The sequence below is a fragment of the Trichoderma breve genome, chromosome 5 (assembly GCF_028502605.1).
Source record: "Trichoderma breve strain T069 chromosome 5, whole genome shotgun sequence".
Lineage (NCBI taxonomy): Eukaryota > Fungi > Ascomycota > Sordariomycetes > Hypocreales > Hypocreaceae > Trichoderma > Trichoderma breve.
Window position 1 is genome coordinate 3058550 of NC_079236.1, and position 22789 is coordinate 3081338.

The following is a 22789-nucleotide window of genomic DNA, read 5'->3' on the forward strand; positions in this document are numbered from 1 at the left end:
TAAATAATGCGCCGATTCAAAGTGCGAGTACCTAAGAGTTTCCATGTTGGGCAGTTGCGCTCACAGGCTGAACAAATCTCCTTCATGGAGATTAGAATATGGGTGTCGGTTGGAGGGACATATTTCAGTGCCATCAACATCGATGTGAACGGCTGAGAAAGCGTTGTTTACCTAGTTAGTTGGTTGCCATAGAGAACTCTGCCAGGCTGTGAGGCAAAACAAGTGTCGAAGTCAGCTTTGAACCTTTGTCTTGGATGCGGAGCCTGATTCTTCAAGACTCGGCGGGCCCCATGTCTCGCCAGGGTGCAGTAGAAACAGTGTTGCACAAGCTTTTCGACAGCCGCATGCATGTAGAGACCCGTTTCTCCTGTTTCGTCTGAATTGTTTTTCTAGCGGTTCACCGACTGTGGCCATTATGCAACAAGGGAGAACATGGAGATGGAACATAACACGGACAGGGACCCAGTCACCGGCTTAGGATCCGAACGTGCTGCCTGGTCCTCTGTAATATTACCACTAGCACCACGGAGCATTCGGTACTGTTGTTCCTGTTTGATGCTACTCCGTGCTCCGTCGAAGAGACTCCGTAGCATTGGCGCAATTCCTGCGTCTAGTCAGTTGATTTCCAGCTAATAACTCGACTCCGCATCCAACGTCGTCTCACCGGCTGGGCAGTGCTCCGAACTACGGTGCTAGGGGGAGAAAATTCATATCGGAAAAGCGGCAGACATTTTTTTTTTTTTAATAAGCCGGGCAGCGGGCCGGATCTTCATGTAACGGGCAAGTGCGTGCAGGACTTGTATCGGTAGTGTCGATAGCATCTATAAAAAGCTGGCATTTCATAGAAGGGTAAGATTGCGCTTGACCAAGGGGCGGAAGTGGCAAATGATCAATGGTCAATGGGCAATGGTGGAGGCCTCGAGGTTGAAGAACGGAGACTGGCAGGATGAAGCGGCATTACAAGTCGCAGGTAGCGGTACAAGCACCATGACAGCGAGTGCATTGCGGTGGATATGCCTTTAATGAGATTGATTGCGTAACTGCTCCTATTGGATAAGGCGATTTTCAAGGCGCATGGGCACGGGTACAAAGGTACCTGCCTATCTGACTTCGTGCAAGTTTGCTGGGCTGCGTCAAGATGAACTCGCTTCTCGAATGCGCCATTTCCTTCCAATGGGGACATTCCACAAGTCGGTCGGGTGCTTTTTATCTTTGCCGTTGGTCGTTGCCAACAGACGAAATGTCAAGATCCAGTAGTTGGTGGCTGAGGCGACTTGGACGTTGTCAAAACACCAGCAGCGTGGCATGCACAGTCCGCCAGGCATACATTGCTCAAGTTGCCCAAGTGCGCATTTTTCACCTCTCGCTGCGACTCAATGGGTCGCATCAGAGGCTTGCGGGGATAAGCCGTCGAGTGACCGTCTTGGCAGCGCTGATGTTGGAGAGTGAATAAGCCCTCAATACTGCGCTATTGCCTCGTCTGTCTGTCACTGGCGATATTGATGGATGGTACTGTACTTGTGAGCTCTACTTGACACGCCGGTGCGGCCCATTCTCTGCATGCTATCTAAGTCCGGAGTACTCCGTGCCCCGTCGAGCTGTGAGCTGGCATGTCCCCCAAACGTCCGGTGATGGTGAGATAGGCGGAAATAATGCAGGATGGATTAGCTATGTTGTTTTTCGTCTGAACGTGGCTTTTCTCGCCTTTTCTTGCGTTTGCTTGAGATGGATCCAATCGCAGTTGCAGCAATACGAGTATTCGGAAGAGCTCAACCGCTTACATAGCTAAAGTACTGTACCTTTACGAATAGGATTGATTGGATGTGACACCTTAGCACCTAAACACTCACACCACACCAGGAATAATACTCCGCACGCAGGACAGACCGTTTTGTGCGTGCACCGACAAGTCCATTCAATTTCGATCAATGGAAGCTCTGCCCACAGGCCTCGACTGTACGCGCGCTGGCGGGACGGCTAGGGCGCTCCTGGGCTAGCGTCAGGGGCTCTAGTGCAAAACACAGTGCCAGACACGCGGATCCGCCCTTTGCAGAATCGCCCATGTGAGCACATGTGATCCATAGATGTCGCTCAGACATGGAGTCCAGTACTGTGCGGGGTGCTGAATGGACGCAACTCGCCTGCGGTACCTGCGTCAGACCCCTGCTAGACGCAGCTCGCCAGACCTTTGTTTTCCTCTTTCGACCGACTGGGCTAATCGCAAAGCACGCCTCGACACCGAACGGGGGGATGGCGCTGGGCGATGGCGCTCGCAGTACCTGTACCTGGACCTGCGCCGCCACCTGCGATTCTGGCGCACAAGGGCTGCGATAACCACGGGGATAGCGACGGAGCAAAGCTGTCTGGCGGCATTAGCACAGGTACCAGTACCAGCATCAGGTCGAGCTTGTGCCCATCTCTCTCGCGGCGGCCCGGCGCTAGCACTCCATGCTCAAATTAAACTCCCTACGACCCTGGAAGCTCACTGACCATGGCCAGACCCTTCAGGTACCTGCGACCTGGCCCCCTGCTCGCATCCTGCCCTGCGCTGTCTCATTCGCTACAACAAGGGGGGAATTGCCCGCCGAAACCTGCTGGGTTCCCTGCAATCGCCTGCTCCTCGCCAAGTTGCTGTACTTGTACTTGCATGCGCTGTCCTGTGCTTGTCCCACCGACTCAACAGGCCTGTCGCCTTTGCTAACCCGCTTCGTCGCTCGCTCTCTGTCTCTCTCCTTTGGCTCGGAGCCTCTCTCGCGCTCTGCTCTTCCTCTTCTTTTCTCCTCTCCCCATCGCCAGTTTTCCCTCTGTCGACCATTGCGATTTATCGTTGCAAACCGCCTGCCAGCGGGCCTGTCACTCATTTTTAGCTTTGCTTGTCAAGCTCTCAGTCATTCCTTTTTGCGTGCTGCTTCTGCGAATCAGCAGCAACACAACAGTCGTTCCTTGTCTTTGCCCGCCTGGTTGGCATTGCATTCTTAACCCGCTTTTTTGGTTTCTTGCTGGACGAACGTCGATCGACACCATCTCTCGTTTTTGCGGGTTTCTGTTCGGTATAGAACGAAACAAAACAATAATCAACTTCCACACCACATATTTCATGGCGATCAGTACATCACCTCGACTTTGATCCGCAACGTCATTCTTAATATTTATTTTCTTCCGCCTTTCTTTCCAACAAGGTCTTTTCTTGAATAGGAGCAAGTGAGAAAGAAGATGAGCATAGTTCGAGCTCGAGGGTTAAACCCCGCCGCGGCGGCGGCGATTACACGCGATGGAGAGGCCTATAAGATGGGACCGCGAATCAATCTGCGTCGCAGCTTGGAGTCCATTGGAAACCTGCTGCGCAGATCGGATTGTGTTGCCACCGAAGCCGCCAACACCTGCGAGAAGCCTGTTGGAGGTTCCGGCTCAACCCTCGCCATTGTGTTGGGTATAATGTGAGTCGTCTCATTTTGTTACAAGAAGAAGAAGAGGACAAAAATACCAAGAGAGGGGGAGGGGAAAGGCGGAGAGAAGGGTGAAAGAGAGAGGAAGAAGGGGGAAGAAAAACAAAAGAAGAAGAAGAAGAAGAGAAGAAGCGGGGAACAAGTTGGTCTGGATGGATATGCTAATTGAGGTAGAATTCCGGTTTGTGTGGCCATTGTCGTCTTGATCGTCCTGCACCGCAGGAATATGCGCCGAGACAAGCTGGAGGAGCTCAACGACCCGACCAAGCACCTTGATTTTGGCATGGGAGACGCCCCTGCCAAGAAGCGAAAGAGTCTGCTGGGACTTGGAGGAGAAAAACCTATGCACAAGGGTGGTCTTTCCATGGACATGAACCTCACATCGCCGTACCTGCTTCCCCCGGGCAACCATGGATCTCGCGAATCTATTCACTCGTATGCTCGAACTCTCCAAACCGAAGAAGACCCTTATAGAACCGTCAACCAATATGCAGCTAGTGATGTTGGTTCTATCCGATCGTTCAACCCCAACGACAACTCTGGAACACGCCCTCCCAAGTCTAGTGCCCTATCGAAGCCTCCCATGCACCCGTCGACGCCACGATCTCCCTCCCCGGATGAGAAGGTCGACCCCTTTGCTACTCCTACGGCCCCTAAGCCTACGCACCAGCCTCCCAGTGCCGCCGAGGTTCATGATGTCATGCTCCCTGTCCAGCCAATTGTCCCGGAAATCGAAACGGTCCCTCCTGTCGACGTCTTTAACGCGGATGAATTCGAAGTCCCTGATATCCCGACTCCTGCTCCGGCTGCCTTGAAGCTTGGCCAAGATGGCTCTCGGAGCCATCCCAACTCGGCTCGTTCATCTGCTTACACTGATAATGGCATGGCCTCCCCTGCCCACCCCGCTGATCGAAACGTTCCTCAGATTCTCTCTCCCGGACTGCCCCATCATGAAGATTCTCAACCGCAGGAAGAAACCCGTGGCCGACCTCTGTCAAGGCCACCTCCCCCTCACCAGGCTGGTGGTCTCGGCGTTCCGCAAAACGCCAGCAAGCGACTCTCAGTTGGTTTCCGGCCACTTCCTCCTAATGAAATGATGGAGTCTGACGACCCCGAAATCCGCGCCAACCGCATCCGTTCCTTTTACAAGGAGTACTTTGATGATTCTAATGAAGCACCCCCTCCTATGCCCGCTCCACCGCAACAGCACCAGCAGCAACAGCCCAAGCCCAACCAGCAACAAGGTGGCCCTGATTACTACGAAGACTACGACCAGGGTTACATGGAGGCCGCTGCTTACTATGATGCCGACACCAACGCCTTTGTCATGCCGTATGCCCAACCTGTTACTCGTCGTGCCATGACACCACCCCCAAGCGGACGCCAAGGTGGACCGATGGGCGGTCCTCGTGGCCCCGGCCCGCGCGGTCCCGGCTTCCGTGGACCTAATGGCAACGGAGGAACCTTCTCTCCTGGTCCCGGACGGCCTCGTGCTGATTCCGCCTTTGGGCGACCTCGTGCCGGTTCAGCCTTTGGATCTCGCGCCGGCTCGGCCTTTGGACCCAGGCCCGATTCTTCTGCCTCTGGTGCATGGGCCCGCCAACAGCAGCCCAAAAAGAACCTCCCCCCTCCTGCTCCTCTGAATACACTCCCGACTCCCTCCAAGCTTGGTGATGATTCTTTTGCCATCTTCAATGCCGCCGATTTCGCTCCCCCGACCAGCATCCGCGATCATGCGGCTGGTCGAAGCCAAAGTCCCTTTGGCGAGAGAAAAGCTTTCCTTCAGCCACCAACTGCCGGTTCACAGCTGGCTGGTGCCTTTGACGAACTAGCTGCCCTCCCAAGCCCGTAAGTAGCATTGTTAACACATGAATGAGACACATTGGCTAACACATCTATCAAGACACTTGCTCCGAAAGTCAGGCACCTTTACGGCTCTGGACTTTGCCCCCCCCAAGAAGTTCAGAGATCCTGAGAATGCCAGTGACGCAGGCAGCATCAGGAGTAACAAGAGCGGCATGTCTCAGGCTCACCTCCAGGCTATTCGAAGCGGAGCAGGCCGAGTCAGCCGCCTGCCTGGCGACACGGTCTTCACGGCAGCTGCTATGGACGACCAGCTGAAGCCCTCATGGTCGGTGCGACCTTAGAGAGGGCGTAGAGTAGGCTGGCTGCCCCGGGTGGTATTTCTTTAGTATCAGCGTCGTCATTTCTTGCTTACGGCATCTGCATGATTCTGCCAACAGATAAGCGGCATTTCAAAGCGCTCTCCAAAAGGGAGTTTTGTTTATTTTGTTCACTTCCACAGGAGTAATTAGGGATTACGACGGAACTCTTTTCGAATTTTGGGCTTTTTTGCGATGTTTGCATATAGATGGACTTGGAACCTAAACCCAACACACATGAACTACATCTCAGGTGACGAACTTCGTGCCTCTTCTTTGGCATCTGAAGGAAAAAATTGTACATAGGCAATATAGGTCAATCAGATGCGCTCACCCTTTTTTTATTATTTGTTTTATTTGTTTTTCCTTTGCTGCAGGGTTTGTCTTATTTGCTTGTTTATTAGTGCTTTTGTCTGGCGACTATGCTGTCTTGATATCTTGCATCGTGTGTAATTTTGGGTATTTGCTTTGTTAGAGGTGACATGCTCCTTGGTGAATCGTGCGTGCTGTGTTCAGTGTCGATACGTAATGTCTCACTACCCGATAGTAATCAATTGTGCGTGTTGTGTTGAGTGTTTGATATGTAATGTCTTATTTACCAACAGTAGTCAACTCGTCGTTCTCTCTTATCAACATGGGCAGTTCGAGGAAGTGAAGTCGGTATCACGTGCCATCTCGGCTTCCATTAGGATAAGGAGATCGTCATCCAGGCTTTAATAATGACTGCTTGCTGTGTTGAGTGATGTGATTGATAAACAATGTACTGTCTTTTTGAATAGTAGTACTTGGTATTCAGTTCGTCGTTCTTGTCATCAACATGAGCGATTCGAGGAAGTGAAGTCGTTATCACGTGCCATCTCGGCTTAGGATAAAGGAGATCATCATCTGGGCTCTAAATGACTGCTCCTGTGGAGCACTCCATTGATTGGCGTGATAACATCCATGCAAGCAGAGGTCAGAAAAAGGGAGACCGCAAAATGAATAAGTGCATACATTTAGCAATATAAGCACCTAATTCTAGTAGTAGTTACTAGAGAAATATAGATATGGTAGTAGTTAATAGAGAAATATAGATATAGTAGTAGTTAATAGAGAAATATAAATATAATAGCAGTTACTAGAGAAACATAGATTTAATAGCAGTTACTAGAGAAATATAGATATAGTACTCCGTACTCCAAAGTAGATGCTTAAGAGTTAGGGTTTATAAGCGTGTTATTGAAGGCGCGTGTGTCCGTAATCTTCTCAGTCTCGGTTTTTCTGTCCCCCACTTGCCATGGAATGTGCTTGAGTATTACGGATCAGGTGCTCGAATCCGTGCATCTACTCGTATACTTGTACTGCAGCAGTCTTGACACTAAGGCACGAAGTTGATAGTACAGTAGCGTCTGTGTCTGTTTTTATCTCTTATGTTCCCCCGCCTTATTGAGCAGCAAAAGCTGAATCATTGTCGAGAGAACAATGTCGGGTGACAAAGCGCGCGCCCTTTTTGGTGTTCCAGGGGGATGGGCTAATAATAACCGGCACTTTAGTAAGCTTCCCACGGACCATGCTTTTGTGGCAGTGAGGCCCGGAGTGTGAGACGGGCAGTGCAAATCTCGGGCTCCCTTGTTTATTTTGTCTGTTTAGTATAGGCGCCCAGGATTTGGCGTCGACAGTTACCTAGTGTGATTGTTTAAGCCGCAAGAATGGCTGGTTGATGGCTTGTGAAGGTAGAGGGCATCATCATCATCGGTTTGTTTACTTCTAGATTTGACGCAAACAACTGCTCCTTTGCACCAAAATTGTGTGTGGTGTGTGGTTTGTCGGGACCGAAAAAAAGCCCTTGCGCCTCCGAAGAATGTGATGCACTCTGCATATGACACGCATCATCCACCATACATACGTACGTGCTTTGCTCCGTGCTTATTGCTCGGTAATAACCCACGGAGGCTGCGCTGAATTTTGCACCAGGGTCTCTTTTTCTAGGTGCCTGCACGCGTGTTCTGCACAGTAATCTGTTAATTGATTACGGGCATGGTCATGAAGATGCTCCTTGCGCACATAGTGCAAGTAACGCTCTAGGACTTTGCCGCTGCCATCGAAAAAGGGGGTCTTCTCGCGGTCCAGTCAGTTTTTTTTTCTTCCATTCTCTTCACTCTCCTCTCTCAAGTGTAGAAGATAGAAGATACTAAGGCAACTGGACGCATGTGACAATGGGGGAGGCAAAAAGGTTAAAAACGCAGCGGCGGCCTCTTTTGGCCTCTCGCAGGTACCAGAAAGTCTAGGTGCCCAACCGCGCTGCAGACAATGTACGGTACTCGTACTGTCCAACAGCTGAAGCTCGCCGGCTTTTTAGTGCCCTCTGTGGCTTGAGCTTGGAGGTTCGACTTAGGCGAAATTAGTAGACGCGCCAACCACTAAAACAGAAACCTTGAGCCCATTGGGGCCTGTGTCAGCGACGGTCAGCTGGGAGCGGCGATTGAGATTGGGGGTCAATATTCAGCCATTTGTTGTCGAGTGTTGATAGTGCCTGTAGCTGCGTGTTGGTCCCTGGCACCTTGAAGGTTCAATGTTGATAATTGTCAATATTTGATGTACGTGTTGAGAAGAAGAGCTCGGTTCATGTACCCAGGGGACAAGCAAGACACTGGACACTAGCCGCTCGGGGATCAAGCCCCGATTCCCCGGCAAAAAAAGAAAAAAAGCAAAATCAAGCCAGAAAAGGACCACGGAGTAATCCATCCAGCACAACAAGAGGGGGCAACCACAGAGTCGAGACTGCAGGAACGGCCATCCGGTACAGTGGCACTAGCGCAGGACACACGTGGCGGTGCAAGACAGATTACGAGCAGCCGCACAGTGCCTGTTACAGTGTGCAGTGGCTCCCCCCAACGCACCCGTCCGGTGTTCCTTTTCGTGCTGCTATCGTCGCTCGGGTGCGGGTGCGTCAGAACTTTGTAGCTCTTCTCGGCCTTTTCCTTCGTATCGCTCACTCAAAGCCCCCCTAACGAGTTTTTTTCGTCCTGTTCCCTTTTTCCTTTTCCCTCATCGACCCGGTACGCGTTTTTCACTGCATTGGGTTTGACAGCTGATCTGGTTTGGTGCCCTGTCCGCCCAGATTGACATTCCTAAGCGCCTTTCTCTCACTCGCGCTCTCTGCCCATCCGCCTCCTCTTTTTTTTTCTTCCATCGTTCAAAACCTCGTACACGCCCCACGGCCCACCCTCCTCGCAGATTCTGCTTGCGTCCATTCGCTGCGCTTTTCGCTGCTTGTACGAGCCCGGGGAGCTAAGCCAAGGCTAAGGTGCCGTCAGACGTTCGTGGGCCTGTCGCCGAATCCAACCGTTGCGGCTCGTATCTCTTCTTTTTTCTCTCTTTCTATTTTTTTTACGAACGAATCAAAAGATCAGCCTATTTTTGCGACTGGCGCTCGCTCCCTTCATCGTCCGAATTGGCTGATTCGTTCCACGCGCACGTTCTTCGGATTGTCTCTGGAACGTTGGACTGAAAACAAGGTACGTTTGCGGTTCCTGTTTGTCTTGCCTCTGGCCTCCCTTTGCAAGCCGTTTCGAGCTCAATCGATCTTGTGCTTCTTCATCCTCTGTCGTGCTTCCTGACGTCTACGGTCATCATGCGAGGCGTCAGACGCGGCTGAGTTCTCGTCGGCTTCGTGCGTAGCCACTGCGTTCGGCCTGGTGCCATTGCACGACTATCATCTGGATGGCTTATCTGCTCTAGCTTGAGTCGTCGACTCCGGCGGTTGGAGGGAATACACGCTATTTGTTGCTTCGCATTGCGCTTCGTTTCGCCCGGCTCTTTTCTAGTCGGCTAAGCGCCTTGAACCTTCATTCTAACATTGCATCTCAACACAGTCGATCCAAGTTTACGACTGTCCACACCGGCGCCGTCACCATGTCTACCAACACATCTAATCCGCCGCAAAATTCGTCGCCGCCCGAGCATTCGGACGCCGCAGCGCCGCCTTCTTCAACTCCATCTCCACCACCTAGCTCAACTCCAGAGCCGCCGCCATCATCAACAGCACCACCGCCTCCTCCTTCATCGACACCTTCATCGTCTACTCCAGACAACCCCCCGTCCTCGACAGCTCCGCCATCTGAGCCTCCATCGAGTACCACTCCACCACCACCGCCGCCGACTTCATCGTCATCGACAGAGCCACCGACTTCTACGGAACCGCCTTCATCTACGTCAAGCTCATCGTCGTCATCTACTTCGAGCTCATCGTCTACTTCTACGACCCCAGAGTCTACCACTAGTAGCAGCAGCGACTCTACAACAGCGCCCCCTACATCTACTACTCCTCCCCCTACATCGTCGACGACTACTGAGGAAACAACTACTGTTTCCGGGAGCGCTCCTTCGACTGAACAGGTGGTTGTAACACGCACTCGATCAGCTACCAACACCCCAGCCAGTGGCACCACTACCTCGTCGACTTCGACGGCAACTCCGAATGGTATTGCTGGCAAGAATAGCAGCGGTGGTCTCGACTCAAAGGCCAAGGTAGCCATTGGCGTCGTCGTTCCCATTGTCGCCATTGCCATCCTGGCCGTCATTGGACTTTTCCTGTGGAAGAAGCGTCGTGCGCGCCGGGTGGCCGAGGCCGAGCGAAGAAAGGAAGTCGAGGACTATGCCTACAACCCCAATGCCGATCCCACCATTCCTGTAGTTGGCATGACTGGAGGAGACGCGTATGAGATGCGGGAAGAGGGATCTGTTGGCTACCGTGGCTGGGGATCAACCACTCTTGGCGGCTCAACAGGCCGAAAAGCTTCGACCACGATTTCTGGTGCCACCAACGGTTATTCCGACATTTCGCCTACTCGTGGCGGCAACATGTCTGACGCGGCATTGATTGATGGTCCTGAGGGAGAGATTCTTGGCGCTATGGGACCGTCAGCGGCAAACAACCGTGGCGATGTTCGACGAGGAGCTTCTAATGCGTCTTCTTCATACAGCGCAACCGGCCGATCAGATGGCTCTGACGCGGGCGCAGGCATGGCCTACAGCACTGGCGCCGGCTACTATGATCAATATAGCCAGACTCCCTATGACACCCCCTACGGTGGTGCCAACGAGATGCCGGCTCCGCCCATCATCCGCGACAATCCCGCTCGGCGCAGCACGCGCGTTGAAAGTCCTGGTCACTTCCCTCAGCAGAGCGCTGGCATTTCCCAGAACTTCTAAGCGCCGCCCGTCTGTGAGACTTTGGATGTTTTAAACGCTCGTTGCGCTCGAAAGATAGATACCCCCCGTTCAGCCAGGCGTCTTGGCCCGTTTCAGGGGTTGGGAAGATGCTGAAGGAACATGAGAGGCGTTTTTAGGATTTCTATTTCCTCCCATCACTTTGTTTAATACTGATTTGCATACGACGAAATTTGGCTTTTGGTTTTTCTTCTTCCCCTTTTTATTTTTTTTTCGTCAATTTACGCTCGCTTCAATCACATACACTCGCTTTTATTTACAACGCAGCCACAGCACGGTACAAGTCGAATATCTTGAAGCTTGTTCTTGGGTTTTACGGGAATGAGAATTGATTTAATATGGGCAAGATGAGAGGTTGTAGAATGAAAGAAAGAAAGAAAGAGGAGGGATCTGCTTGTTCAAGGGGAGGCAACAAAAGGGAGATAAACCGATGTTGATGGGGGTGGAAAACAGACTGATGCATGCTTTTTACTTACAAAGTATGTATCATTCATGATAAACACGCGACGAAAAAAGACGAAAAGGGGGAGACGCACTTGTACATACAAAAAACTATATGCATCTGCGGGCGTAGCGAGTCGATTTTACTGCTGCCGGTGCTGTTGCTGCTATGGTTGACTTGATTCTATGACCCTCCCTGATTCCAGCCATCCTGTGTCTTTAATGTCTTGGTTTCTCGCTCAAAAGTAACACATCACACCTCATACGTATTCAGCCAGATATGCTATACTCGTCGATACGTTCTGCGGATTTCGTATGGGTTTGATGATGTCCGTCTTTTCATCGTTGTGCCTCCACCCCCTTACCTCGATTTGGACCTTTTTTTGTCGTGTCTTGGAAAGAATGTCTTTGGTAATGCGGAGGATTTTTAAAACAAAAGGGATGTTGGGTATATAGATGCGGCCTGGGATGTTTTTATGGAGGAAATGCTATTACATGGTACAAATTTGCGTGTCTAATATATATATATATATATATATATATATATATATATATATACACTTACTTTGCTTCTTTAAAGATACGAGCTTGCGTGAATCTGTCTTTGGGTTTGTGTTTCAGTGTTCGCAGACACAAACACACAACTTCAGTTTCTCCTACCACTGATGCCAACCAGGCACCTATCTCGTTTCTTTGGGAGTGTGAATATCTACAAAGCTCCCTACCATATTTACGTGCTAATATTTCATATCAGCTGGTTCCCGTCTACACCAAGACGCCTGAAAGATTTCTTTTGTTTCCTTGTTTTGCCTGTTTAATTTATTTGTCTTTTCTTTTCTTTTCTTTTATTTTCCTTTCTTTTCTTTTTCTTTCCATATCCTTAACCAGCACCCCCTAATTTACGCCTTCAGCCAAGCCGACGCAGTGCCTCGCTCACCCATCCCCTGGCTCAACTCCATGCGGTCCCACCAGAAGCGGCACTGCTCCAGCTCCCTGTCTGTAAGTCTCCTCGTCTTGACCGGCGTGCCTTGGTTTCTCCCTCCCGCAGCTTCGTCATTGCCTTCTCCAAAGACGAGAAGCTCCCCAATTCCTGCCCCGGAGAAAGACGTGGCGGAGCTATCGTCTCCGAGGGGACTCTGAAACAGGGGCCAAGCTTCCTCTTGGTCGTCTTGGTTGAGTGTACCAGAGGGTGAGGAGGAGAAGGAGACCCAGCGGTGGTTCATCTCCTTGGCAACAGCTATGAGACCCGGAGTCGACTCGAGGATGTTTAGGTCGTGTGTTACGGCGGGAGGCTGGTCACCGTGAGAAGCTGCCTTGAATGGTGATGAAAGAGCAGCGTATTCATAGAGATATACACGGGCTCCGGCTCGAGATAAAGTGTGTGCGGTATGAAGAACAGGGCAAATGTATGCGTAATGGCCGTAAGCCTCGTGGATGCGGCGAAACTGCGCTCCGTACGGGCGTTTCTGAGGACCCCCTATGCCGGGGGGCTGAAGATAGGGGGAGTCCGGGTGGATGAGGGGATCGGGGTACAGCAGCTCGAGGGCGTCAAGGTCGTCTGCTGAAAAAGAAGGAATGAGTTTCTGGAAAAAGGAGCGGAATTCGGCGCTGGTGGAGGCGTGCTGCGGAGCAAAAGTCGTGCCCTCGTGAGAGCAGAAGCCGGTGATGACGGAAATGTCCTTGGCACGACCCGACTCGACGAGCTGGCGCCACAGGTTCAGGGGCAAGTCTGGGATGGCGCCTCCGGGGCCGTCAATGACGGGCTGGAAGGGCCAAGTCACGGGTGTGTGGTGCATGGCGTAGACGGTAAATGAGGCTTCGATGAGAGAGTCGATGGGGAGGATGTCGAGAGGCCTGTTGTTGGCGTACATGCTGCACTCGTTTAGATGGCCTACGTTGCGAGGGTGCGAAGGGGAAAGCACAGAGCGCGCAGTTGGAGATCCGGACTCGAGAATGGCCTTGCGGAAGGGGAGAGGAGACGGGTTGAGTATGTGATGGCCAACCTGAGAGGTGAAGATGTCAGTAAAATCCGCTGTTCTTTGGTGTATCATCATCATCTTCATCTTCATCTAGTGATGAGATATTCCACCAAGAGATGTGAAATTTCAAAAAACTCACCGAATGCGCCCCAGCACTTGTTCCCAGGAGCGTGATATCACCAGCATCCCCCCCAAACTCACCAATCCACTCCTTCACCCACTCAACCGCCAGCCTCTGGTCCCTCAGCCCCAAATTCAGCTCCTGCGTCTCGGGCGCACCAGCCAAGAACCCCAGCGCCCCCAGACGATACGAAACGCTCACAACCAGCACCTGGCTCGCCCCCCAGGCCACAAACGACGCCAGATCCCTCTCCAGCGGGAACCCAAAGTTGAAGGCGCCCCCGTGAACGTAAATCACCACGGGCAGATCCCGCACGCCCTCGCTCTCCGGCCCGACCACGTACTCCGACGCCGACGCCGACATGGAAGGTCGAAAGACGTTGAGCGTCAACGGATTCTCCGCCGTGGCGTGCTGCGCCATGGGGATCGGCTGTGAGGGCGCAGGGCGCGAGGCATCGATGACACCTGAAGCCTCGGACGGCGGCATCGCCACGGCGGCGCGGAAGCGCTGGGCGCTGGCGAACGGGATGCCGTGGAAAATGTCCAGCGCCTTTGGGTATTTTTCTGAGGCGGGCTGGAAGACGCCGACGATGGTGCAGCCGTTGACGGCGACGGTTGGAGCCTCCATGGCGGGAAAGCGAGTCAATCAGTCTGGATCTGGGGGTTATGACGTGGGGTGATATGAAGTGAGGATATCGAGATGATGACGCTGGCTGGGTATCGAGGTGACGACGGCGGAGATGAGATGGATATATATTGGAGAGAGTAAAAGAGAGAAAAAGAAGAAAAAAGACGACAGCAATGATGAGCAGTTAGAATGTGTCGGAATGAATATTCTGGTGTTGTCGCCAAGATTTTTTGAAGTTGAAGATTTTTTTTGTCTTCTCTCAGCAGCTCATCACAGCTGCCGTGCCAAGGCACAAACAAAACCGAGATATACAAACAGGTTAGGCACCTGTACCTTGTTCCGCTCCAGGTATCAATACAGAGTGCGTGCAGCAGTCACAGCGGAAGAAATAAGAAGCGTAAAGACTCCAAAGCACTCGTTAAAAGATGACTCAATGAAAAAAGCTAGCCATGAAAAATTGCAGCCAAGCGACAATGTAACGATGCAGTCCCTAGCCTTATGTTATCAATAAAAGTGAACACCAAAAACTCACGGAGCCAATAGACGTCATTGCTGCATTTGGCAGACTAAACTTGACACTCGCTCGAATCTGGCTAGAAGGGAATGGTGACTGATGACATGACATCAAATGACAGGATGACAGCTCAAAGATTTGCATTGTTGCTTCTACTACTAATGCTAATACTAATAGTCTAATACCAATACTAGCAGCCTTAATCTAACCTTGGCCGTCCTTAGACTTCTCTTTCTCCCAGCTCTACTGCAGAGTCTCTCCTCTCTTAGCCGTAATGCATCCAGCCTGCACAGCACAGCCGGCAGATCCCTTTAGCCTCATCCACCTTTCTGCGAATCAGCCGCCCAATTACTGGCTGCCCAATTGTCAGCCCCGTCCTCTATCCTAGTAGAAAGCTCAAGTAGCTACAGTGTATCATAGCTAAAGTGTTGCGCGCCTCGCGGCTGCAACCGTGGGATTGCTCCCAAAACCGCAAAAGTCTTTGTATCCCAACGTGTCAACAAATGTGCGACACAACAAAAATCCACAAGCCCAAAAACTCCAATCCCTTCCCTATTTGTACAGTTGAAACAATGGCGGTATTGATGTACTCGCCGCCCGCGTTGTAACTCCCCTCCTTGATATATCTGTTGTGCGCCTGATGCTGCTCAGTCAGAGCTGCCCCCCTTAAAGAGAACCTCAAGAACACGGGTATGATAGAAAAGAAAATGAACAAAAGAAAGAGTAGACAAAAAGTGCCTAAACTCCAGCGATACCGCAATCTCATTGCTCCGTGATTTGCTTCAGAGACGCCGCCTCCTTACGACGCTTCCTCTCTGCCCACTCCCGACTCGCTATTCTAGAGCGCTCAGCAGCCTCGTCTCGAGCAGCCTTGGCAGTCATCGGTCTGTCACTCTTTTCGTGGCTCTTCTTCTCCATGATGCTTGCAGAATCGTGCCCCAGAATCTCTTTGCTCTTAGACCGGAACCGGGTCATCATGCTTTCAATGGACAGCGGATTCTTACTCTTGGTGGCGGTGACCACTGATGCAAGTATCGACCGGTTGATAGACTCTGCGACCGCAATCATGGAACCACGTCCACGCTGCTTTTCCGCCTTACTCGGGGTGGGCGTCATAGGCTCATCGCGCACGAGACCCAGCGACAGTCGCTTGACCTTGTGAGACAAGGCCGCCTGCCTCTCCGCGTTTTCCTCCTGAATCTTGGCCTGACGAGCTCGGCTTGCTACGGTGTCACGGGGAAGCGTGCTAGGCGTAGAGTTTGGCCGAGCAGGTCGTGCCTTGAACTCGCGTCTCTTGCGCTGCTCTTCCTCCTGGGCCCGCAGTTTAGCCTCGCTTTCCTCCCTCTTGCGCCGCGAAATGGTATCTCCAGGTAGCTCGAAGGTAGGCTTGGGCAAGGTCTTGTTGCTTCTTGGCTTTGGGGGGGCCTCTAACGCCTTGAGAGCCGCCGCATGATGTGCCTCGCGGGTTTCACGAACTTCCCTCAAGCGTCGAGCGACAGCCTTACCCGGCAACTCAAAACTGGGAACTGTAGGCGTTTTCGATGAGCGAACGGAAGACTTGGCCACCGTTGCCAGGGTGTTCCCGGCTTTAGACATGAATACACCAAGGCCGGACCGACGACTCGAGGATCCCTTGGCCGGCTCTTCAGGGCTCTTCTCCCGAACAGTTAGAGACGCAGATCGACGCGGTGTTGCGATGGCCTTTTCGGCGGGTTTAGAGCGAACTGTGGCCGGTGCACCGGATACCGTTGATCTTTTGAATGCTCTCATTGCCTCTTCTGGTGTTGAATATGACGAAACCTTTGGTGGTGGCCTGGCTATCAGAGCCAGTTGCTGAGACTGCGTAAACGCGTTCACTGCCTCCAACTGGTCCTCGAGCCGATCCAACTCCTCCAGCGAGTCCTCAATCCGCGGTAGCGAGAACGAGGTGGCTCGTGACGAGCTGTCGCCAAAGCTCCTGTCGCTCACCGCAGTAAACGCTGGCGAAACCGCATTTTCAACGGCGAGAACAATCTCGGGAACCTTCATTGGCGGCGTTACTGGACGGCTATGGTCCATCCAGGTGACGGAATCGTCATCGCCGGCGATCCGAGGCTCGTCCATTTCCACGGTCCAGTTGGCGCTGTATTGCAGTGGCGTCGCCAGTAGATAATATGAATTGAGCGGGCACTCGCTATCGCTATGTGGCTCCCGCTTCTTCTGCAGCACTAGATTGCAGACGTAAACTTTGCCGTCAGCTCCGTGCTCAGATGCGTATTCTTCAGATGAGCTATCGTGAATGCTAGAATTCGGAGACGGCAGATGGGTCAACAGCCATTCAAACTGGCCGGCCGAGTGTCTCTTGACCTGCTCCCAGATGGTGCGTTCGCCAATTGTATCTCTTAGTATGTCGTATACTTCAGCGAATCGCTCTAGGAGAAGCGCAAAGTATGTCAATGACTGGGTGCAAGCAAGGAAAATGAGAGAGTATATGATTGTGACCGTATGCCAACACACCTTGAGATGCACGAGTGGAGGATGACCCCGTGTTCTCATAATTGTGCTTGTTGATGTCCAGAGTAGACGCTTCTCGCAAAGAATCGAGAGGCTGGAAAGTCTCTGAAACAACGGCTGGCCGACGACGAAATTGGGGTGAGGATTGTCTGGCTGCTCGACGGAGTGCCGAAGGAGAGGTTGCTATGACATGTTTCTTCAGCTCTCTGGTAATAGCAACATCCGATGGCCGGTGACCCTGGCTGTGATGTTGACCTGGACAGGGATCCTGGACGACGCTATCACCCGCTAAATTCCGCTTCGACGACGTTATTTGCTTTGGCGTATGATGAGTCGGCAGTTTTTCGTAAACGTCACGAGAGCTGCCCGGTCTCGCGGGTCGCTGAAAGATGTCGGCTCCAAAGCGAACGTCACAAGTGCCTCCTTTTTGCACAACGCGAAAGCCAACATCCTCTGCCGACGACGACTTCGCGATGCCGCGCCGGGCCATTGTCGCAGCAGCTCTCGGGAGCAGTAGATGTCGCCTGCAATACGCGCTGAGGGCGTGATTGGACTGGAAACTTCGCGCGCAGGGGGTTTCTATCAGATACGATAGAAATTAATTACTACGACTCCGTATCCTTCGCGGAGAGGTCCAAAACCGTAGTCTAATTTCGCGGACAGGCCGGACTCGGGCGGCCGTGGGCGCTCAAGCGGGGCCGAAACCAATATGTTCGCGAAGCCTTCTATTTCAACTAGTAGCTGGTGAAATGAACCAAAGCTGTTGTGATGATGCTGGTTTGGGTATAGTAGGATAGGCAAATAATCTCTGGGGTAAATCAGCTCTGCCGTAGGAAGCTATTTTGGACTCAATGTTGATTGCGGGTGAGACAGGTTGCCAAGTGGTGGAGCCGAAATGAAATGAATCCGATCTCCTTCCACCTTCCGCTCTGCTGCGCCAAGGTCCACACTGCTTGCTTTCAACCTTGCTGGCCCATCGTCATTTCCCTTGTCCCAGGTCGCCATTTTATCGACTCCCCTTTCAAGCCGCCTGTGTCGCAGTGGCAAGCGACATCGCGACCAGGGCCGAGGCAACGCGTCTCGGATTTGTATCGGTGGCACGGCAAGGTACCGGCGATAAGGTGGGAAGCTGCCGATAAAATCGACGATGGCTGAGGATGCCTCCCATCGAAAGTTTTCGATCTGCAACTCCATCTTTCCGGGATGCAAAGAGGAGTATCTTCTAGGGCATAATCTTGACATGCCGGGAGACCATGACATCAAAGGAAAGGTTGGCTGCAAAGTACCGGAGTATGTTGCAGCAGCATGCATACATCCAAGAGCATGTGCGCTGACCCCTGTGGCGATGTCCCTTGCCTCGTATAACCCCATGATGAGGTAGCCAGTCGATTCCAACAAGCTCGAGGCGAGCTTCTCAAAAAGCCATTCGCATAATAGTAGTAGTAGTAGTAGTCGATCCGATGCTGTTAATTATTATCATCATTCTTGCCCATCCCGGCTTACGCATCCGTCATGGACTCGTCGGCTGCCGCTTCTACCGCTTCGGCTTGCGCCTGTAATGTCGGTGCATGCTCCGTGGGAATTCGTACTAGAGTTTGTGGCAGTTGCACCGCGGATGTTGATGCCTCTTCTGTGGCAGGCTCAGCTGCTGTTTTTGCCAGTTTTGCTATGTTATGGTTAAGAGCCGGACATGACTAGAGTAGTGATACTGGACCTACATGAAGCCATGCTGATGGCACGAAGCACATTATGCCAGTTACCAACTACAGCAGCAATTACTGCCCGTTGCTGTCAGTCCCATTCTCATTTACAAAAGCACAACTCAAAGCAAGCTTGTCTTACCCTCAGTTCCATCTGACAAGGTGGTGAGCTTCTGCTCCAGGGCCTCCATCTGAGTTGCTACTGTCGCGCTCAAGTCTCTCAGCTCTTTAAGATTCTCAAGCTCTGCCTTTTTCTCTTCGATTCGAGCCAACAATGCCGGTGACTGTGGAGCTGAAGCGGTTGAACTCGAAGCGCGCACATGCGATGAGAATGATCTGGTTGGATACGACATTTTGGGTGATGAGCGTATTTGCGTGTGGGAAATTATCCTTCTCAGTATTAAAAAATACCCATTAACTTAGTAGACAAGTGCAGCTGTCATTAACTGAAAATGCATCAACGGGCTTGAACTCAAGCTTCACCGGCTTCGGATAGTATGAAGACCGAGCAATTGTATTGAGTTTCTTTCTAAGATCTGGCGGGGTCCATTCCCAAAGCTAGATTCACGTGGTCTTCACCCTAGCAACCAGAAGCTTTTGTGTACAAACGGTTTGCTAGTGTAGAGAGAAAAGTTTGCGCTATGCCCAAACAGGTCGCGGAGTAAATAATGACACAACCAAAATTATCCCGCCCAAAGCGCTTTCCAGACCGACTTCTCAACCGCTTTTGATACCCCGATAACCATCGCTGGCTGTTAAACTCTTCTCCATAACCATTTGCGCGGCAGACACGCGTGTCTTGTGAGCAGCCATGGCTAGGCTCAACGAAATCCCGGTGCCGACAGAGACGCTGGAAACGCGTATGTGATCTCGGGCATCCAAATCTGATTTGTCGCGCGTGCTAACAACGTGCCATTCAGTTCGCAAGAAGATGCTTCGCCAGAATAGAGAACTCGCAAAGACAAACAACATCCGAGCCCTTCGAATCCGCGAACTGGAAAATGAGTGCGCATGTATGCTGTCGGAAAATCTCGAGCTGCGCAGCCGCATCCTGGAACTGGAAAAACAAGTCGATGACAGCGAGTCGCGAAGAATAGCGGATCACGCGATGGCCATCAAGGCCAAATTAGAGTCGCAACTTACAGAATGGGGCTCTCTCATTGCAGAATTGGGCCTCGAGCCGCCCGCGAAGAGACATTCGCCCATGGTTAAGCGAAGATCAAAGAACCCATTGGGCTTCAGCGCGAGTCGGCCCAGTCCATCTGAGAGGCGGCTACGCGAAATTGCAAAAGATGTTGAAGAACTCGGCGTCATCAGCGAAAACAGGAGCAATTCCCGGAGATCAATGAAGTAGGTAAACTCGACTTCGCAGTGTATAAATGACATGCTAACAAATCTATAGTCATGAACAAATTCTGGCTCTCAGGTCAGAAGCTGATATCGAGTCGCCTGAACTGGGCCCTCCACCAATGTCTAAATACATTGAGGAAGACCCTGTCAAGATCGATTCACCAACTCGATCAATGCCTGTTGAAAGCTCAAAGAAGATAAAGGGCCTGGAGCCCCCAATTGCACTAGCATCGTCAAAATCTGACAAAGTAGACGATGACGAGGAGCAGATAGCGCAAAAGCGTGACCGGGTCAATAAGTCCAAGAATACTGCCGATGCTGCACCAACTCTGCCCGTTAAGGCCGGGTCAAAACGGAAATTTGGAGATCAAGACGACAGCGAGAACAATCAACCTCAGAAGGGAACGAATGAGAAGAGTATTGGCAAGATATTAGTCGACAAGACAGAAGGAAGGTCGGGGAGGGGTTTCGTTAAGATGAGAAAAACCTCGCAACTGGAGCTCTCAGAAAACGTTCGAAGACCGCTGGCAGTCAAGAGCACTAACGACGATATTCAATCCCCAAGAAAAATTTCCAAGTCAAAGCCATCGGTGGTTGATGAGATAGCAACAGCCAAACTCAATGCAGCAAAATCGAGGGCAGCATTTGATCGACAAAAACAAAAAGCGAAGAACCCATTACCCGCTGAAGCAGAAGCACTGCCTATCTTTACGATTGAATCTCAAGGATCCTCGAATGCAACAGTTGACTTGGCAGCACCCATCAGAGAATCAGCATTATTCTCGCCTGGCTCTCTGGCGGTGGACATATCGCCTGAGGGATCACGAGGAGACACACCTCCTCCTTCTGATATCTCGTCCAACGGAGAGACATCACGGCCTAGTAGGCGGAATCGGACGACTATCAGTTATACTGAGCCCAACCTGAGAGCCAAGATGCGACGACCAACCAAGGAGCTATTTGATGCCGTAACTGGAGAAGGGAAATACGCTCGACGGGTTAGCAACTACGAGTCCGCTTTGCCTGAATCAACAAAGAGTAAACGAGAGATGGCAGTAACCGATATCGAAGATAATCCGTCGAGCCCTCTAGCAGCAAAACATTTAGCTACAGATGTCCTTCTAAGTACCGTCGTTACGGAACGCCGCAAGCGTTCCTCGAGCATAGCATCAAAAGGCTTGGGAATTGTCAACGACGCTTTGAAGGACGCAGAGTCATCCGAGGGATCAAGGGATACTAGTATCAACCTTGATAGTAGCGGTTTGGCAGAGGCCGATGTGTATGAGTTTACAAGCGAGTCGCCTCTAGCTGAGAAGGAAGTACCTGTCAAGGAACCAAAGAAACGGGGTCGGAGACGGACCACTACATCAAGACATTCTACAATGAATCCCGATGATGACTATGAAGACGACCGTCTATCAACAAAAGAAAGGATTAACTCTAGACGGAGGAGTATGATGGTATGATGACGGCCCTGAAGCATATAAGGGCAGAGGGCGAAAGTACAAGGAGTTTCGAGCAAGGATGTGTTTGGGCGTTACTGTGGGCACTCACGACTGTCAATTCGGGATGCATTGTTAGGCGAACTTGAATCTTGTTTCATGCGCGAGATACCAAGCGACGGAAATTATTGAATGATATTTGAATTTATCTTTATACTTTATCTGATCTTTGAATCTGTGGTTTGTCCGTTGTCCCATTCGGCAGGGACATTTCACATGTAACCAAACTTCTTCTTTGTGCTTTTGAATATTCTTATATTTTAAAAGTAATGGTAGACCTGTACACCGACAAGCTCCAAGTCGTCATGTATAATGTATAATTGGGTTGGCCCGGGTATTGACTCCATCTCTACCTCTGCCGTCGGCAATTACAATGGTTTCTATTAGCTGAGCATCCTCTCTCTTCAATTAAGTCAGGTGTGTCATGATGAACCCGTAGATGGCTCCACCGGCTTTGTATAAGTAACCTTCTCTACCGCCACATTCTCATTTCCCTTTTCATCCGTCTTTAGTTGGTAAACATAGAGAGTCAATGAAATGCCTTGGACCTGTCATAAGAGTCAGTATCATTGCTAAAGTTTCTAGAGTATATAATAAATCTCACATCCATCAAGCAAAAGCTTGGAGACGTAGGCTCCGCATCCAGGCTTGCTCCCGTCAAGAAGGCTCCCGTCGCGCTGCCCGGGTTCACGAAGAACTTGTCCATGTACTCGAAGGCATCGAAACGATGAGTGCCACCCCAGCACAGGACATCGACGTCCAGTCTGTTGGCTTCAGCGAGAAGCAGGTCGGGCTCGTTGGAAACAAGCGTGAAGCCTTCCAGGAAGCCAATTCGGATGCCGCCGTGGGTGACGACCTGCGTCAAGGGGAGAGACGTGGCTTCGACATCGGTGCGGCCCTTGACGATCTTGAGGTCCGGCGACAGGGACCGCAGATACTCGTAGGTGTGCTTGTCGGTGAGGTTACCGAGACATAGAGTCTGGCCAATCTTGCCGGGCGCAAGCAGCTTCTTGAACTAGAGGGGCGAACGCAACATCACAAGTTAGCAAACGGTGACAACACCAAGCTCCAGGGTAAAGCCCGGCTTCTTTTTGCTCGGCGTACCTTGGCGGGAATGTCCAGCGCCCTGTCCGGGATGTGCAGGTCCCCAATCACAAGTATGAGGAAAGTCATGGTTCCTCGCCGAAGCTGCGCAGTTCAGTGGCCGGAGCGGAATCGAACTTGCGAAGCTGGATCCCCCAGA

General features: G+C 51.6%; 7 protein-coding genes across 7 annotated transcripts; 3 read left to right on the plus strand and 4 right to left on the minus strand.

The window, feature by feature from the left end:
• Window positions 1–3213: 3213 nt before the first annotated feature.
• T069G_08571 (uncharacterized protein) lies at window positions 3214–5593 on the plus strand (the record flags this gene model as incomplete). Its single annotated transcript, XM_056175781.1, has 3 exons — window positions 3214–3437; window positions 3621–5294; window positions 5350–5593. 3 exons carry the CDS (start codon window positions 3214–3216, stop codon window positions 5591–5593), a joined length of 2142 nt encoding a protein of 713 aa, XP_056026730.1.
• A 3909-nt stretch (window positions 5594–9502) lies between these two features.
• T069G_08572 (transmembrane alpha-helix domain-containing protein) lies at window positions 9503–10801 on the plus strand (the record flags this gene model as incomplete). Its single annotated transcript, XM_056175782.1, has 1 exon — window positions 9503–10801. The coding sequence occupies one exon, from the start codon at window positions 9503–9505 to the stop codon at window positions 10799–10801; it is 1299 nt and encodes a 432-aa protein (XP_056026731.1).
• A 1358-nt stretch (window positions 10802–12159) lies between these two features.
• On the minus strand, window positions 12160–13987 carry T069G_08573 (carboxylesterase family domain-containing protein; the record flags this gene model as incomplete). The annotated part of the gene is made up of 2 exons (XM_056175783.1): window positions 12160–13263; window positions 13379–13987. The coding sequence occupies 2 exons, from the start codon at window positions 13985–13987 to the stop codon at window positions 12160–12162; spliced, it is 1713 nt and encodes a 570-aa protein (XP_056026732.1).
• Window positions 13988–15263: 1276 nt separating this feature from the next.
• T069G_08574 (uncharacterized protein) lies at window positions 15264–17484 on the minus strand (the record flags this gene model as incomplete). The annotated part of the gene is made up of 2 exons (XM_056175784.1): window positions 15264–16912; window positions 16998–17484. 2 exons carry the CDS (start codon window positions 17482–17484, stop codon window positions 15264–15266), a joined length of 2136 nt encoding a protein of 711 aa, XP_056026733.1.
• A 1009-nt stretch (window positions 17485–18493) lies between these two features.
• T069G_08575 (DASH complex subunit dad2 domain-containing protein) lies at window positions 18494–19047 on the minus strand (the record flags this gene model as incomplete). The annotated part of the gene is made up of 3 exons (XM_056175785.1): window positions 18494–18660; window positions 18713–18772; window positions 18837–19047. 3 exons carry the CDS (start codon window positions 19045–19047, stop codon window positions 18494–18496), a joined length of 438 nt encoding a protein of 145 aa, XP_056026734.1.
• A 458-nt stretch (window positions 19048–19505) lies between these two features.
• Window positions 19506–21510, plus strand: T069G_08576 (uncharacterized protein; the record flags this gene model as incomplete). Its single annotated transcript, XM_056175786.1, has 5 exons — window positions 19506–19554; window positions 19615–20044; window positions 20097–21042; window positions 21082–21283; window positions 21353–21510. The coding sequence occupies 5 exons, from the start codon at window positions 19506–19508 to the stop codon at window positions 21508–21510; spliced, it is 1785 nt and encodes a 594-aa protein (XP_056026735.1).
• A 458-nt stretch (window positions 21511–21968) lies between these two features.
• T069G_08577 (calcineurin-like phosphoesterase superfamily domain-containing protein) lies at window positions 21969–22719 on the minus strand (the record flags this gene model as incomplete). Its single annotated transcript, XM_056175787.1, has 3 exons — window positions 21969–22094; window positions 22151–22561; window positions 22651–22719. 3 exons carry the CDS (start codon window positions 22717–22719, stop codon window positions 21969–21971), a joined length of 606 nt encoding a protein of 201 aa, XP_056026736.1.
• Between the last annotated feature and the right edge of the window lie 70 nt (window positions 22720–22789).